The 12302-nt window shown below is 38.7% G+C and overlaps 2 protein-coding genes across 4 annotated transcripts; both read left to right on the forward strand.

Annotated features, from left to right (window-relative positions):
* Positions 1-1220: 1220 nt before the first annotated feature.
* Positions 1221-2920, forward strand: LOC149013817 (BAHD acyltransferase DCR-like). Its single transcript, XM_089159616.1, has 2 exons — positions 1221-1769; positions 1973-2920. Exons 1-2 carry the CDS (start codon positions 1299-1301, stop codon positions 2852-2854), a joined length of 1353 nt encoding a protein of 450 aa, XP_089015742.1. The 5' UTR covers positions 1221-1298; the 3' UTR covers positions 2855-2920.
* Positions 2921-6173: 3253 nt separating this feature from the next.
* LOC149013818 (ATG8-interacting protein 2-like) lies at positions 6174-11438 on the forward strand. Of its 3 annotated transcripts, none has more exons than XM_089159524.1 (3): positions 6174-6353; positions 7073-7931; positions 10741-11438. In XM_089159524.1, the coding sequence occupies exons 2-3, from the start codon at positions 7092-7094 to the stop codon at positions 10837-10839; spliced, it is 939 nt and encodes a 312-aa protein (XP_089015650.1). In that variant the 5' UTR covers positions 6174-6353; positions 7073-7091; the 3' UTR covers positions 10840-11438. The 3 variants fall into 3 exon arrangements, with proteins under 3 accessions (XP_089015650.1, XP_089015652.1, XP_089015651.1); XM_089159526.1 differs by having other exon boundaries at positions 7073-7975; positions 10741-10826; XM_089159525.1 differs by having other exon boundaries at positions 6183-6267.
* The last annotated feature ends 864 nt before the right edge of the window (positions 11439-12302 follow it).

A 12302-nucleotide genomic window follows, 5' to 3' on the forward strand; every position in this document is an offset into this window, starting at 1 on the left:
GGGGTTATTGGAAAATACAAAGACACTGATTGATCAAACCAGCTGGTCCGGTTTGGTGAAGGATGTTTAAATTTATTGATTTTTAAGCTCGCCGTTTTGGTAGTTGAAGTTCATTATACAAATTAGTCAACCTAAGACAAGGTTCCAAGGGAGGCTGAACTACCAATTTTAGGTATTAGAAGGAAGAAGAACAAAAAAGGGTTACAGTCCCCCCTTCCTCATTTTCTTAAGCCATTTTAGTCTTAAAGATTATAAAACGACTCCCATTAGAATTGAATTGACCTTAATTAATTAATTATTTTTTTTTTTTTTTGGGTAAAATTGACCTTAATCTCAAGAACACTAAAATTGGCATTTAAACCTAAAGACAAGACTTAGGAACTGGCAAGAAAAACCCTGGCATTATTATTTTATTATTTATAAAATTTAATAAAGTCAACCGAAAAAATCCTAAAATTAATACCCCATGTGTAAAAAAATATAGTAATCTTAGTTGAATTAACATAGTAGACAACAAAGATGTATAACCAAAAAGAAACCAATCAGCTTTAAAAGGTCTCCAAGGTTCAGAGTTAAGGTTTTTCGACTACTTAAACAAGTGAAACACACTCAAGAAATTTAATAGGATTTGAATCCTCTCCACTCGCCATGCCGTTCGCTCTCCCATCTGCCCACCCTCATGGTCAGGCTGACACAGGCTTTCCTGGTACCATGGGCAGCTCATTTGTGCGGATAAGAGTATTGCCCGAGTGGAGAGGATGAGGATCTGAACTCATTTATTATGGTTTGATAATATTGTCTATATGCACTATAGAGAAATAAGGATTCAACTATTTTATAAAAACCCCATCACTCCCTCATCTTAAAAAGTACTATCTTTTGCTTGCCTTTAATTGGTCCAAAACCCGTTATAATTACGGCCAAAATTCTAGCTGCAAGACATACCCTAACCCAACAAAACATAGACATGGTGAGTTATATTTTCTTTTACCAAAAAAAAAGTGAACTGTATTTTCTTCGTTTGTAGTTGAAGCAGGCCAAGAAGTGAGTGACCTCAACATCAAACTTCCATGATTACATCCTAGAACCCATCACCAACCAAAGATAAAGAGAAGAAAGTTAAAATTTGCATTTAAGGATGGCATCTGCCCTCGTGGTTTCATTAATGCTCACTGCTTCAACTATTTCTCTAATGGAACGACTCTTGATCTATAAGTAAGCTTCACCTCCCTCCTATAGTTCCGCACAGGTGGCTGTTCGTCTTTGTTTTCTTGGTATCAGAAGTTGAACTACCCCTCATGGCAATTGAGAACGGGAAGAAGGTTGAAGTTGCAGAGAAAGCAAAGATGGTGAAGGTGACGAAAAAGGATATGGTTCTGCCAAGTAAAGACCTGGGAAGACGTGAATGTCCTCTAGTTACATTCGATCTTCCTTACGTGGCATTTTATTACAACCAGAAGTTGTTGCTGTACAAGGATGAGAAAATTAATGATTGGGAAGAGATCATTGGGAAGATGAAGGAAGCTCTGGGAGAAGTACTGGTAGAATTTTATCCATTGGCAGGAAGATTGGATATGGATGAGGAAGGCGTGTTGAGGGTTGTCTGTGATGCTGAGAAAGTTGGGGTTGAGGTGGTGGAAGCGGTGGCTGACGGCGTTGAAATTGCCGAGCTCGGAGAAGACGAATCTTCCATGTTGTTCCAGGAGATCATCCCTTACACCGGAGTTCTTAACCTAGAAGGCTTCCACCGCCCCTTGTTAGCCGTTCAGGTAAAATCTATACTACTCTCACATGCAGAAACCGCTTCAGTGCAGCTATTTAATCTACGCCGGCACCAAGAGAAGAGTAGCTACGCCTACGCCTACGCCTGTGTGAAGTCACAGTCATCTCCTTAACTAACCCTACCAAGCACAAAGTGAAAGTCTTCTTCTTTTTCTTTTTCTCACTTTTTTCTTGTCTGGTGCTGGTGCAGTTTACCAAAGTCAGAGACGGTCTAGCAATTGCGTGCGCGTTCAACCACGCAATCCTAGACGGTCATTCCACGTGGCACTTCATGAACTCGTGGGCGGAGATTTGCCGGGGAAAAAGCTCAATATCGGTCCTACCTTTTCACGACCGTACGAAAGCGAGAAACACACGTGTGAAGCTCAGTCTTCCCTCGGCGTCGGACCAAGCCCAGCTGGATAAATTTAGGGAGGAAGCCAAGGCACCCTTGAGAGAGAAGATATTCCGATTCTCCGGCTCTGCTATTGATAAGATCAAATCTGATCTCAACTCTTCTTTATCAGACGGTTCAAAGCCATTCTCAACCTTCCAGTCTCTTGGGGTCCACATATGGAGAGCCGTTACACGTGCACGCCACCTCAAACCCGAAGACTACACGGTTTTCACCGTCTTCGCCGATTGCAGGAAGAGGTTGGAACCTCCGATGCCGGAAAACTACTTCGGAAACCTAATTCAGGCCATTTTTACGGTGACGGCCGCCGGAGCATTGCTAGCTAATTCGCCGGCTTTTGGGGCGTCGATGGTGCAGAAGGTCATAGAGATGCATGATTGGAAGACGATCGAAGGTCGTAACAAAGAGTGGGAAGCTTCGCCGAAGCTGTTTCAGTGGAAAGATGCGGGGATGAATTGTGTGGCGGTCGGAAGTTCGCCGAGATTTCAGATTTACGATATTGATTTTGGCTCTGGTAAGCCGGAGACCGTGAGGAGTGGAAGGAACAACAAGTTTGATGGAATGCTTTACCTGTATCAAGGAAAGGGTGGGGGAAAGAGTATTGATGTGGAGATCAGCTTGGATCCTCAGACAATGGAGATTCTTGAGAAAGATAAGGACTTTCTCATGGAGGAGTAGTTGTATTAAAAGGGTATAATTTGTTGTCGGTGTGTTTGTATTCATGAAAGCTTCAGGTTCGTCGTCTTCGCTGTTTACTGCTTATTGTTTCTAGTTGATCTTGTGTATTAGGGTTTTTATTCAATGTCTGTAAGTGGAAAATGTAAGGTTTAGATGAACTTTACTACTTTTGTCCCCCAGGAATGGAGAGGCATATAGGGAGAGAGAACTGGATCGAATAAGTTTTCATTAATGGAAGTTTCAAGTTCTCTTCTTTAATCTGTGAGTATCTGTAAAAATATTTCTTCTGCAGTTCTGTTAGGTAGGGGATTTTTGGGGGTGGTGTGGATTTACTGATTTAGCATCAAGTAAGGAGGGAAACTAACACCGAGTTGGTGTCTAGTGGTCTCAAGCTCACTCCCAAGTAGTTTGGTAAACCGCACGTCTCAGATTGGAATCTGCTCTGCTCCTTTGTTTCTTGCATTGGTCCCAGGTTAGGCGGGCCTAACGGTTTCGGGTTGAAAAACATTCAGCCCAAACACGGCCCATTAAGAAAATAACGGTTTCGGGCCGGTGCGGTTTGGGTTCGGGTTGACTAACGGTTTAAAATTGGGTTTACTAACGGTTTGGGTTCGGGCTTACTAGCTGTATGTTTTGAGTACTTTGTTGATGTGTGGAATTTATCAAGAGCATGTAAATACATATAAACATTAAGTTCTCTCCAAGTCTCTTGTGTTCGGTGTTCAAACCAAAAACTTTTTTCTACAAATAAGTAAAAATTATAGAACTAATATATACAAATGAAAGTTGGCATCTTGATAAATTTTAGTGGATTGTCTCTGCTTATTCTACTCCCTCTTCTTAATACTTGTAAAAATTGATCAAAATAAAGCATTTAAAGATTTTCAAATGATAATACAATTGCTAAATATTCACTAAACCCATCTTTCAAATGGCAAAGGCTTTGACTGGGTTCTTGTTTGCATGTTCCAAAGCAAAACAATTAAGGAAAACAAATGAGCACTTGGGGGTTTTTTTGTCTTTTACATTTAAATTTAATTTATTTATAACGGGTTTAACGAGTTGGTTTGGGTTCGGGCTAGTTTCGGGCCAAACGGTTCGGGCTAGTGAGCCACACACGCCCCCCCCCCCCCCCCCCACCAAAGTCCGCCCAAACAACCCATTAACGCTTCGGGCCGGTCCGGGATATAAGGGGCCAGTTCAGTCCGGTTTTAACAGTCCGGGTTAGGTTTTGACACCCTTAGACAGTTGTATGCTCTTTGGCCTGGGCATGAGTCATAACGGCTTCTGTGGACTATACTAGGCCTCCAATGGGGCTCCGCTGACAAGGCCAGTGGGGCTAATGCTTGCATAGGTCGCACTCGATAAAAAGTCCGAACATTGCGTAGCGGGGTGCACTAGGTTGCCGCTACTGCAGCCCCTCTTTTATTTACCCAAAAAAAAAAAAAAAAGTAAGGAGGGAAGACTGGTAAGGTTTGGGTATAAAGTAAAAACCCAGCCCAGCCCACCTTTGAGTAATAAACGTATATCATTATCATGGGCTTTGGGCGTTGGGCATTTCAAGACCCAACTAACCAAAGAGATACAACCTGGTCGAAAATGACCTTGGAAGGGGAAATGAAGAAAGATAGACATAGCTTCTTGTCATTTATGAAGCATATTCTAGTCCAGATGCACTAATAAATCTTCATGCGAATTAGGATCCACAAATTCGGATTCATGTCCTCTACAATTCCTACCACCATGGGATTTCTTGTAATGCCTATATAAGATAATGACACATGGCAATTAATTATCCAACTATCACAATTAAAACCGAACTAAGAATTGAATCTAATGAATCCTCTCCCAGTTTAATATCTCATCTTATTAACAAGGTGGACCCCACTTTTGAATATATGATGGTGGGACTTGGGAGTAAGATATTGTTATCCTCTACCTCTACCCTCAAGAGTAGTGAAATCAAACCTCCTTCATGCAACCATCAATCTAAACCAACTAGTGTAAATTTTGTAAGTTTTATTTTTTGTACAAAGGGGTTTGGGGATGGGGATATTAATACGCCTTAAGCAATAGTCGAACCCACAACTTCTTCATAGTCTTAGTTGACTTTGTTATAAAAATTATGCATAAAGAAATAGAGAATCTGGAGCTAAAGGTTCTCGCATAGGAAGAACCAATTTTCTTTCGCAATCTTCCTATTGCAACATCTTTTGCTAAGAATCTGTCTCGATACCTTAACCGGTAATGAAGAAAACTGAGACTAAAACTAAACTAAACTGGATAAAGCAAAGTAAAATCAATCGAAAAAACCTAACCAAAACTAAACTAAATGATATTTTGGTTGAAAAATCATGTCTCATTGCCAAATGAGAGGTTTTAGCAGAAGCTGGTTTAGAACCAAACAGCACATGGTAGGTTTTTTTTTTTTTGGGGGGGGTAAAATGGCAAATAGTTAATGGATGAGATCATGGGAAGATCCTCAATCTTTAAAATACCATGATGCCCCTCCAAAAGTATCGTAATTCGCTCAAGTCATTACATGTCTCCTCTATTCTGAATCGTTCAATATTTTTTCTGACGGGTAAGGGAATCATTTGATTTGATATACGCCGGTAAACCCCACACATACCCTTAATTGATGTCCTCACGAAATGATCCCTCAAGAAACTCTAAAATTGAATTTTCATCTAATATATTTTTCAAATTTATTACTGAAAACAGTTAAATTACTGTTTATTTTAAAAAACATTATCTATAATAAACATTGTCTAAAAGGTTTTCAGTGATAAATTGAACAACTATATTTGATGAAAATTCAGTTTTAAGGGTCTATATGCTTTTTAAATATAAAGTAAAGTGTCAGTGCTTTAAAACCTCCATCTTGAGGTGCCAGTACAATTTACTCTAAATTATATATATAATAACTACATTGCCCTAAGGATGTAGTTCATATCCACGTAAGCTAGTCTGGACAAGCCTCAATTCCAAAAACGTAAAATGAAAATGCTCCGAGTTCCGGAACAAGCACTAAATATGTTTTCTTGACTCTAGAGTCCACACTCTTCCATACGCCAAAGACATGTTTCACACAAGCAAGGAAGACGATGACCCGATGACCCGATGACCCCGGTCTGAAACGACAAAACCCTCCATGAAGGACACTGTGGATATTATCTCTCTCCATTCCAAGGAGTCCACGACACCACTGACTCACTACAGCCGGTAAAATCGATTAACTTACGCAAACTTACCGGTGAAACCGTTTTCCTTTTATCTCTTTTAGTTCGTCTTTTAGTTTCAGCCCATGCTTCTTCCTTTACTCCGATTCTTTCCTGCCTCAAGTGTGCAAAGTCGCTCGAATTTTCTTGTTTAAATCTCACAGGAAAGTGTTGCTGGTTTCGTATTTTTAGGTAATTCATTGTAAAAATTTCGTCTTGATTGTGTTTTTGTGCAGATCGGATCTATAGAAGTTGTTGTTGACTCTGATCCTTCGCAGGTATGGTTACCCTTTTCAATAGAAATCATCTCGATTTCGTTTCGAAACTAAGTTCAACCATAATTAGATCTTTTTCCTTCTTACTTTTATGCGAAAAGCAAGAAGATTATGGTGTTTCAGTGATTATGTAGGGTTGGACTTTTATGATTACGAGTCTTCTTTCAATTTGAAAGGAAAAATTCTCTGAACAAGAGTCCCTACCTCCATGTCTCTCCTTATTTTTCCTTCCACATGGTTCATTAAATTTTAGTAACTGATCGATTTCTCATTCAGAAAGCAATAATTGTTTCAGTTCTCTTTATACTTTATTTCTTTCTATACTAGTTGGTTCGTAGTTTTGCGTTGTAGTGTTGAGAATGGATAAACCAAACCAAGATTTTGCCTTTTAAAAAGGGTGCATATTTGGTTTTCCTCGTTTATTGTTTTCCTTTCAGTACCTATTCGTCTGAACTTTTATATGAATTTATATTATATTTCGGCTGCATTAGTTTTGAATTTTACGATTTTGCACTTCTCTATATGTTGTTTGGTAGTTTTTGTATTATTCTTCAGTGTTTTTTCCTCCCTTCCACCAATCAAAGTGTGTTATATTGACTCATCATTATCTCTGAATTATTTTGGTATTACTAAGCCAATTGTGATTATTGTTGTTGATCTTGCATCTCTGAATTATTTTGGTATGACTGAGCCAATTGTGATCATTGTTGTTGATCTTGTAGGGAATCTGAATTTTGGAAAATGGCAGATAGTGGGAAGGGGGAGGAAACTTCTTCCCGTGGAAATGAATGGGAAGTTGTGTCACTCACGGCCTCAACATATGCTGCTGCTCCTGGTCCAGTCGAAGTTGAATGTGATGATAATAAGGGCCATGATTCTGTTGAGGACGATCAGGAAACCTCTCCTGCAATGATCATGTCTGGTCACTTCGTGTTCCCACCAAGTGAGCATGAGAATCTCCCTCTAGGGCAAGATAATAGTGAGATTGATAATAAAGCTAGGGACATGCCTATAGCTTCAAACAAGGTGCCTGGATTAGATATGGAGGTAGGGGACAGATCTGACAAGAAAATTGATGAGAATTGGGATGTGAAAGGATTAACCATGCCTGAGGAGTTGCCTGGAATGCGATTCTGTGATGAAAAAGGTGACACATTGTCCGTTGGAGGAACAGAGTTGCAAGAAGGTGTAGGCCTGCAAGGGCTCAATCTGGTTGATGATGAGCGTAGTATATATAGTGCTGCTAAGTTCAGTCCTTTTGTTGCTGAAGCAAATGTCAGTGGATCAACTGTGTATGATGAACACAATGTCATTAGTGAACCCTGTGATCTTTCTCAGCCAAGCTTAAATTCTCCATCGGATTCATTTAAGTCAACAAGTGAAAACACAAAGGATGAGTCCGATGGGGATGACCTACCTTGTGAAGCCTGGTGGAAGAGAGGGGCTGCTTCTTTATATGCTCATGCAAAGGAGACAAATACATTTTGGTCTATCTTTGTTGCTGCAGCCTTGATGGGACTTGTAATTATAGGAAAGCGGTGGCATGATCAACAAATTAAGTGGCACAGCATCAAGGATGAGGTATGCTGATGTCTATCCTTTTAGAAGACCTCTCAATGAAACAGGTAATTAATCTTTTATGCTTTTTGAGTCATTGTCTCTATCCATGTATGTCTACCACAATGAAGCTTGCATGACATCGACCACTGGATATGTGATTGAATGCATGCTATGTTATCGGTGAAGAGCAAAACTCTGATGATCAGCTGATGTGCTGAAAAGAAGGAACTCTATAGATGCCATGAATAGGTTCAGCACATTGGTTTTGTGTACCATCTCCTGCTTCTGCAGAGATGATGTAGCACGAGTAAAGAATGGACTCTGTGCTCTTAAGAATGAATAGTATGGATGCAATGATTAAGAAGATATCCTATACTGTTGTAGAAAGTCCATTACCACTGTTAATTTAGATTTGGTCGTACTTCTATGTTGGGAGTAATGTTGCCATGCTGGTTTCAACCTGCTGGTTTGTGAAGCCCTCTGATTATGTTAAGGGAGTTCTGGATTCTATGGTTTATTAGTTTGAGTGCCATCAATGAGAAATCAAAATGCACTGCTCTCAGCTTAGACATCTGCATGTTACATCCTTTTTCCATGCTGTCTAATAAATGTTTTGACGACTCGCAGATGCATCTCAGATGGAGGACCTGAGAGTGCTTATTCACAGTCTACTTAGCTTGAATGTCTGGCAAGCTGGTTGTGGAAGTATGTGGCTCTGAGGACTTGTGTCCAAATTATGCTATTGTCTAAGGCAGTAGGGTTTATAACCCATTAAGGGTTGGTGATTTAAGCTTAGTCGTTATAGGTCTAAGAACTTACAAGAAACATTATTGCAACATCAGTCTTAAGTCTTGACAACATGAAGGTTAAACACTTGTTGAGATGCCCTTTTCTACTAAGTTTTGAGGATCTTTCCCCTTGGTCTTACTCTAGTGGAGCTTTAATGCCACAAATCTTATTCAAGTTTGAATTGATCTTCCACTAAGATGCTTGCTTTACAGCTACCTTCACCCTGCTCCTAATGCCTGATTGGGCTTGCTCTTGATCCCCACTTGTGCACTTGGGATTCTAATAGATCCTTGCACTTTTACAGACATGTTTGGTAATCCCGTAGACTATCATCTTGCTGTTTGTCACATCACCAAAACCCAGGTAGAATAGTTAGAAACCCATGTGCTTTCTGGGAGGAAAGATTTTCTATTTGCTTTTAAAAATAATGATAATAATAATGAGGGGTAACCTGAGTTAAGAATGCCTCCTCAGTGTCATTGAGAATCAGGTTTGGAGCTTTAGCACACTTTAGCACTTAACCACCTTGTGCAACCCTGGAGAAACTATCTGGGTTTAAGTGTTAAAATAGTGTTGTATCTGCATAGTCTGTTTCTGAACATTCAAGATGTCAAGATTTGTGGTCTTATCTTCAGTTTCCCTTTACAGTTTGTTCCATTAGAAATAAAAATGTCATACCTCTACTAGAATACATTTCATTTGGATGCAAGAACTTATCAAAAATCATGAGGATTTCAAGGTGGACTAGTGGTAAGAATAGGATTGATGATATTGGAGATGAAAATTATTGAGGGTACCCAAGAGTAGGTAACGAAATAAGTGAGAAGTCTTTGTTTGGTGATTTTGGCTTTTGCATGTAGGCTAATTGGAGGGACCAGTTAACAGTATGTTGAGGTTGTGAAAGGTGTTAGTGGATACTTCTTGACTTGATTGGGTTGCAGAACTGATCCTTTTTCTGTTCTAGCATCAATGGGTTAAGGTTTGGATGATGGATCCAGCACCTTGATGATTCTAATCCACAACTTGGCATTTGCAACATAATCTGTTCGCATCTGATGTTTTGGGGTTAACTTTCCATCATTATGACTTATTTTTAACAATATTGAAACCTGGTTGATTACCAGATTCTGTGGCGTGTTTGCCACATGGTTAGACTTCTTGTTTACTTGGGTTTGTCATGTAAGAGGGTATAATGCGTATCCATATTTCTGTATTTGTAGCCTTCTTGTCATTGCAAGTCAATGAAACTATGGAGTCTTTTAAAGATAGCAACCCACTAAAATGGGACAACATAAATAATTGAAACATGTCTGGCAGTCAGACTTATCATATTTGGTTCGCTAGTTTATTAGTTGAACAGGAAGAGAAACTTCAGCATTTGCTTCTTTGAACTTACCTCCACATGATGGTGGGAAAAAGCTAGAGGAGGGAGAGAAGCATGAAGCCACTGCTACCCTGCTGCAAATGCTTAAATTATAATGGAAAGATTTGGTGCACAAATTAAGAGTCCTGAAAGGCCAAATGGCCATATGCATATTGGAGTGTAAGAGCTATTTGGCCCAGTAAAGTCCTAAAATTTGTTGTGTCCTTTGCCGGTTGCTGTAAGCTGTGCTGTTTGTTTTATGAACACATTGTCCCTTGTCAGGGCTAGTGACCATGAATATGCATCTCTTCACCCTATCAGTTCTTCGCACCCAGGGAATGTAGGTCATCATATTCAACCAGTCAAGTTCCACTGGGTCACCCCTAGGTTATCCAAATCAGAATGACATCTTTAATATTGGGAATGAAAAACAGCTGTATCAGGAGACATGAGGACATGAAGGAGACATGAAGGGATGAAACTCCATCAGCTGTGATCTATGAGTAGAGATAATTTTAGGCCTGCAATTATTAGTTTATAAAATAGTACTGGTAGCATTTCCCTGCTGCCCCTTGCTATAGCTTGTATGCCTGTGATGATAAATGTTCATATCCTCTGCCTTCTGCCCGTCTTTTTTGTGAGCACTCACCCATTTTTCTCCCCGTTTCTGGTGAACAGAAGACGAGCCGAATGCTGGATTCCATTTCTCGATTAAAAGATGTGATCATGGGCGGGCACCGCCGGGGTTCTACCATCAGAGGTAGTGCTGATCATTAGATGATGATGACGATAAAACTCTAGGAATGCAAAAATAGGTGAGGGAAGGAAGAGTTGGTAACTTGGTACATTATATGCTTGTTTGGAGTGTAATATGTAAACTATTGGCTGTGACAGAGGCAATATTCCGGGTTTGATTACTTATTTTATGCTTTACCGGAAAAAAAGAAAAAAAGAAAAAAGAAAAAACAAAGATTACTTATTTTATGAGGTGACATATCTCAAACTCTCAGTATTTGTTTTAGGCCTTTTAAATTGAAGTTGGAGAGGAAAACTTGTTCACATCATCAAAGCCTCTTCTGTGGGGATGGCTTTGTAACAGAATTAAAGTCACTGGTATTCCGATACCGATATTTGCCAGACGGGATCGATTAATTTGGAAATGGACCATTTCGGGTCTGTTTTTCAGTCAAACCTGCCTATCGTTTGACATGTGTATCTCGTATTATAATATATTTTCTTTTAACTCCAATCAGGAGGAATATGATATGTATTATGGGGACAATAATATTTCAAATTATATAAGTAATGAATTAAGTGAATACAAACAAATGTTGAAAATTGTAATATTTATTGAAAATGCTAATCACATGGGGCGTTTTAACAATTTTTTTATTTTGCTTTTCTTTCATTTTTTTCTTCTAGTAATTAGAATTACTCAATTCATACATTATGCATGATTTTTTTTTTTTATTGAGAAAATTTCAAGAACACCCCAAGATAATTGGCGAACAACATAGATGCCCCAAAACTATGCCAAATTGACAATCATCTCTATTTTTTGTTAGAAACATTAATTAGTTAAAGGAAATGATGTATACCTTTAGTTTTATCATTCTATATCTTATAATATAAAATGACGAATTAAGGAAGAAATAAAATAAAATTTAGGATTTAAACATAGGATTTATACAAGAGATTAAGGGTAATATTGAATTTATGAAATTATGTATCCATGACTTAAGGGCTTGTTTAGTTATCTAAATTTAGGGATTTCTAATCTTGGATTCATGAATCAAAAATTTGTTCCTGTTTGGTTATAAAACATTTTTCGATTCATGAAATCTAGGGATTTCATTTTTTTGCCTAAATTTGTGAATCAAGCTATTATAGGATATTGGATGAAATCCATGGGTTCCACCCTAAGTATAAAATGAATGAAATTTGCAGATTCATATGAAGTAATCCAACGGAACTTTACGAACATCGATATATTTGAGGCTACCAAATAGTTTAATATTTTGTATCATGAATACATAGATTTGAAATCCCATTTCATTTCAAATCCTTGGATTCATGTAACTAAACAGGATATAATGGAATTTGTTAACAGGAGTGTACCGTTGTGAAAATTTAGAGACATTTTGGGGTCTCTGTCAAGTTGACATATTTTTGGGGTGTTTATGTTTTTTGCCAACTGTCTTGGAGTGTTTTTGAAAAAAAAAAATTTAAATACATTATGC

This window comes from Hakea prostrata, chromosome 6 (assembly GCF_041222555.1).
Source record: "Hakea prostrata isolate BN-2017 chromosome 6, UWA_Hpros_2, whole genome shotgun sequence".
Lineage (NCBI taxonomy): Eukaryota > Viridiplantae > Streptophyta > Magnoliopsida > Proteales > Proteaceae > Hakea > Hakea prostrata.

Bases quoted from the DNA above. Each gene is read 5' to 3' on its own strand.
- LOC149013817 (XM_089159616.1), top strand. From the start codon at position 1,299: ATGGCAATTGAGAACGGGAAGAAGGTTGAAGTTGCAGAGAAAGCAAAG. The intron at 1,770-1,972 runs GTAAAATCTATA...GTGCTGGTGCAG, and splicing joins GCCCCTTGTTAGCCGTTCAG to TTTACCAAAGTCAGAGACGG.
- LOC149013818 (XM_089159524.1), top strand. From the start codon at position 7,092: ATGGCAGATAGTGGGAAGGGGGAGGAAACTTCTTCCCGTGGAAATGAA. The intron at 7,932-10,740 runs GTATGCTGATGT...TCTGGTGAACAG, and splicing joins GGCACAGCATCAAGGATGAG to AAGACGAGCCGAATGCTGGA.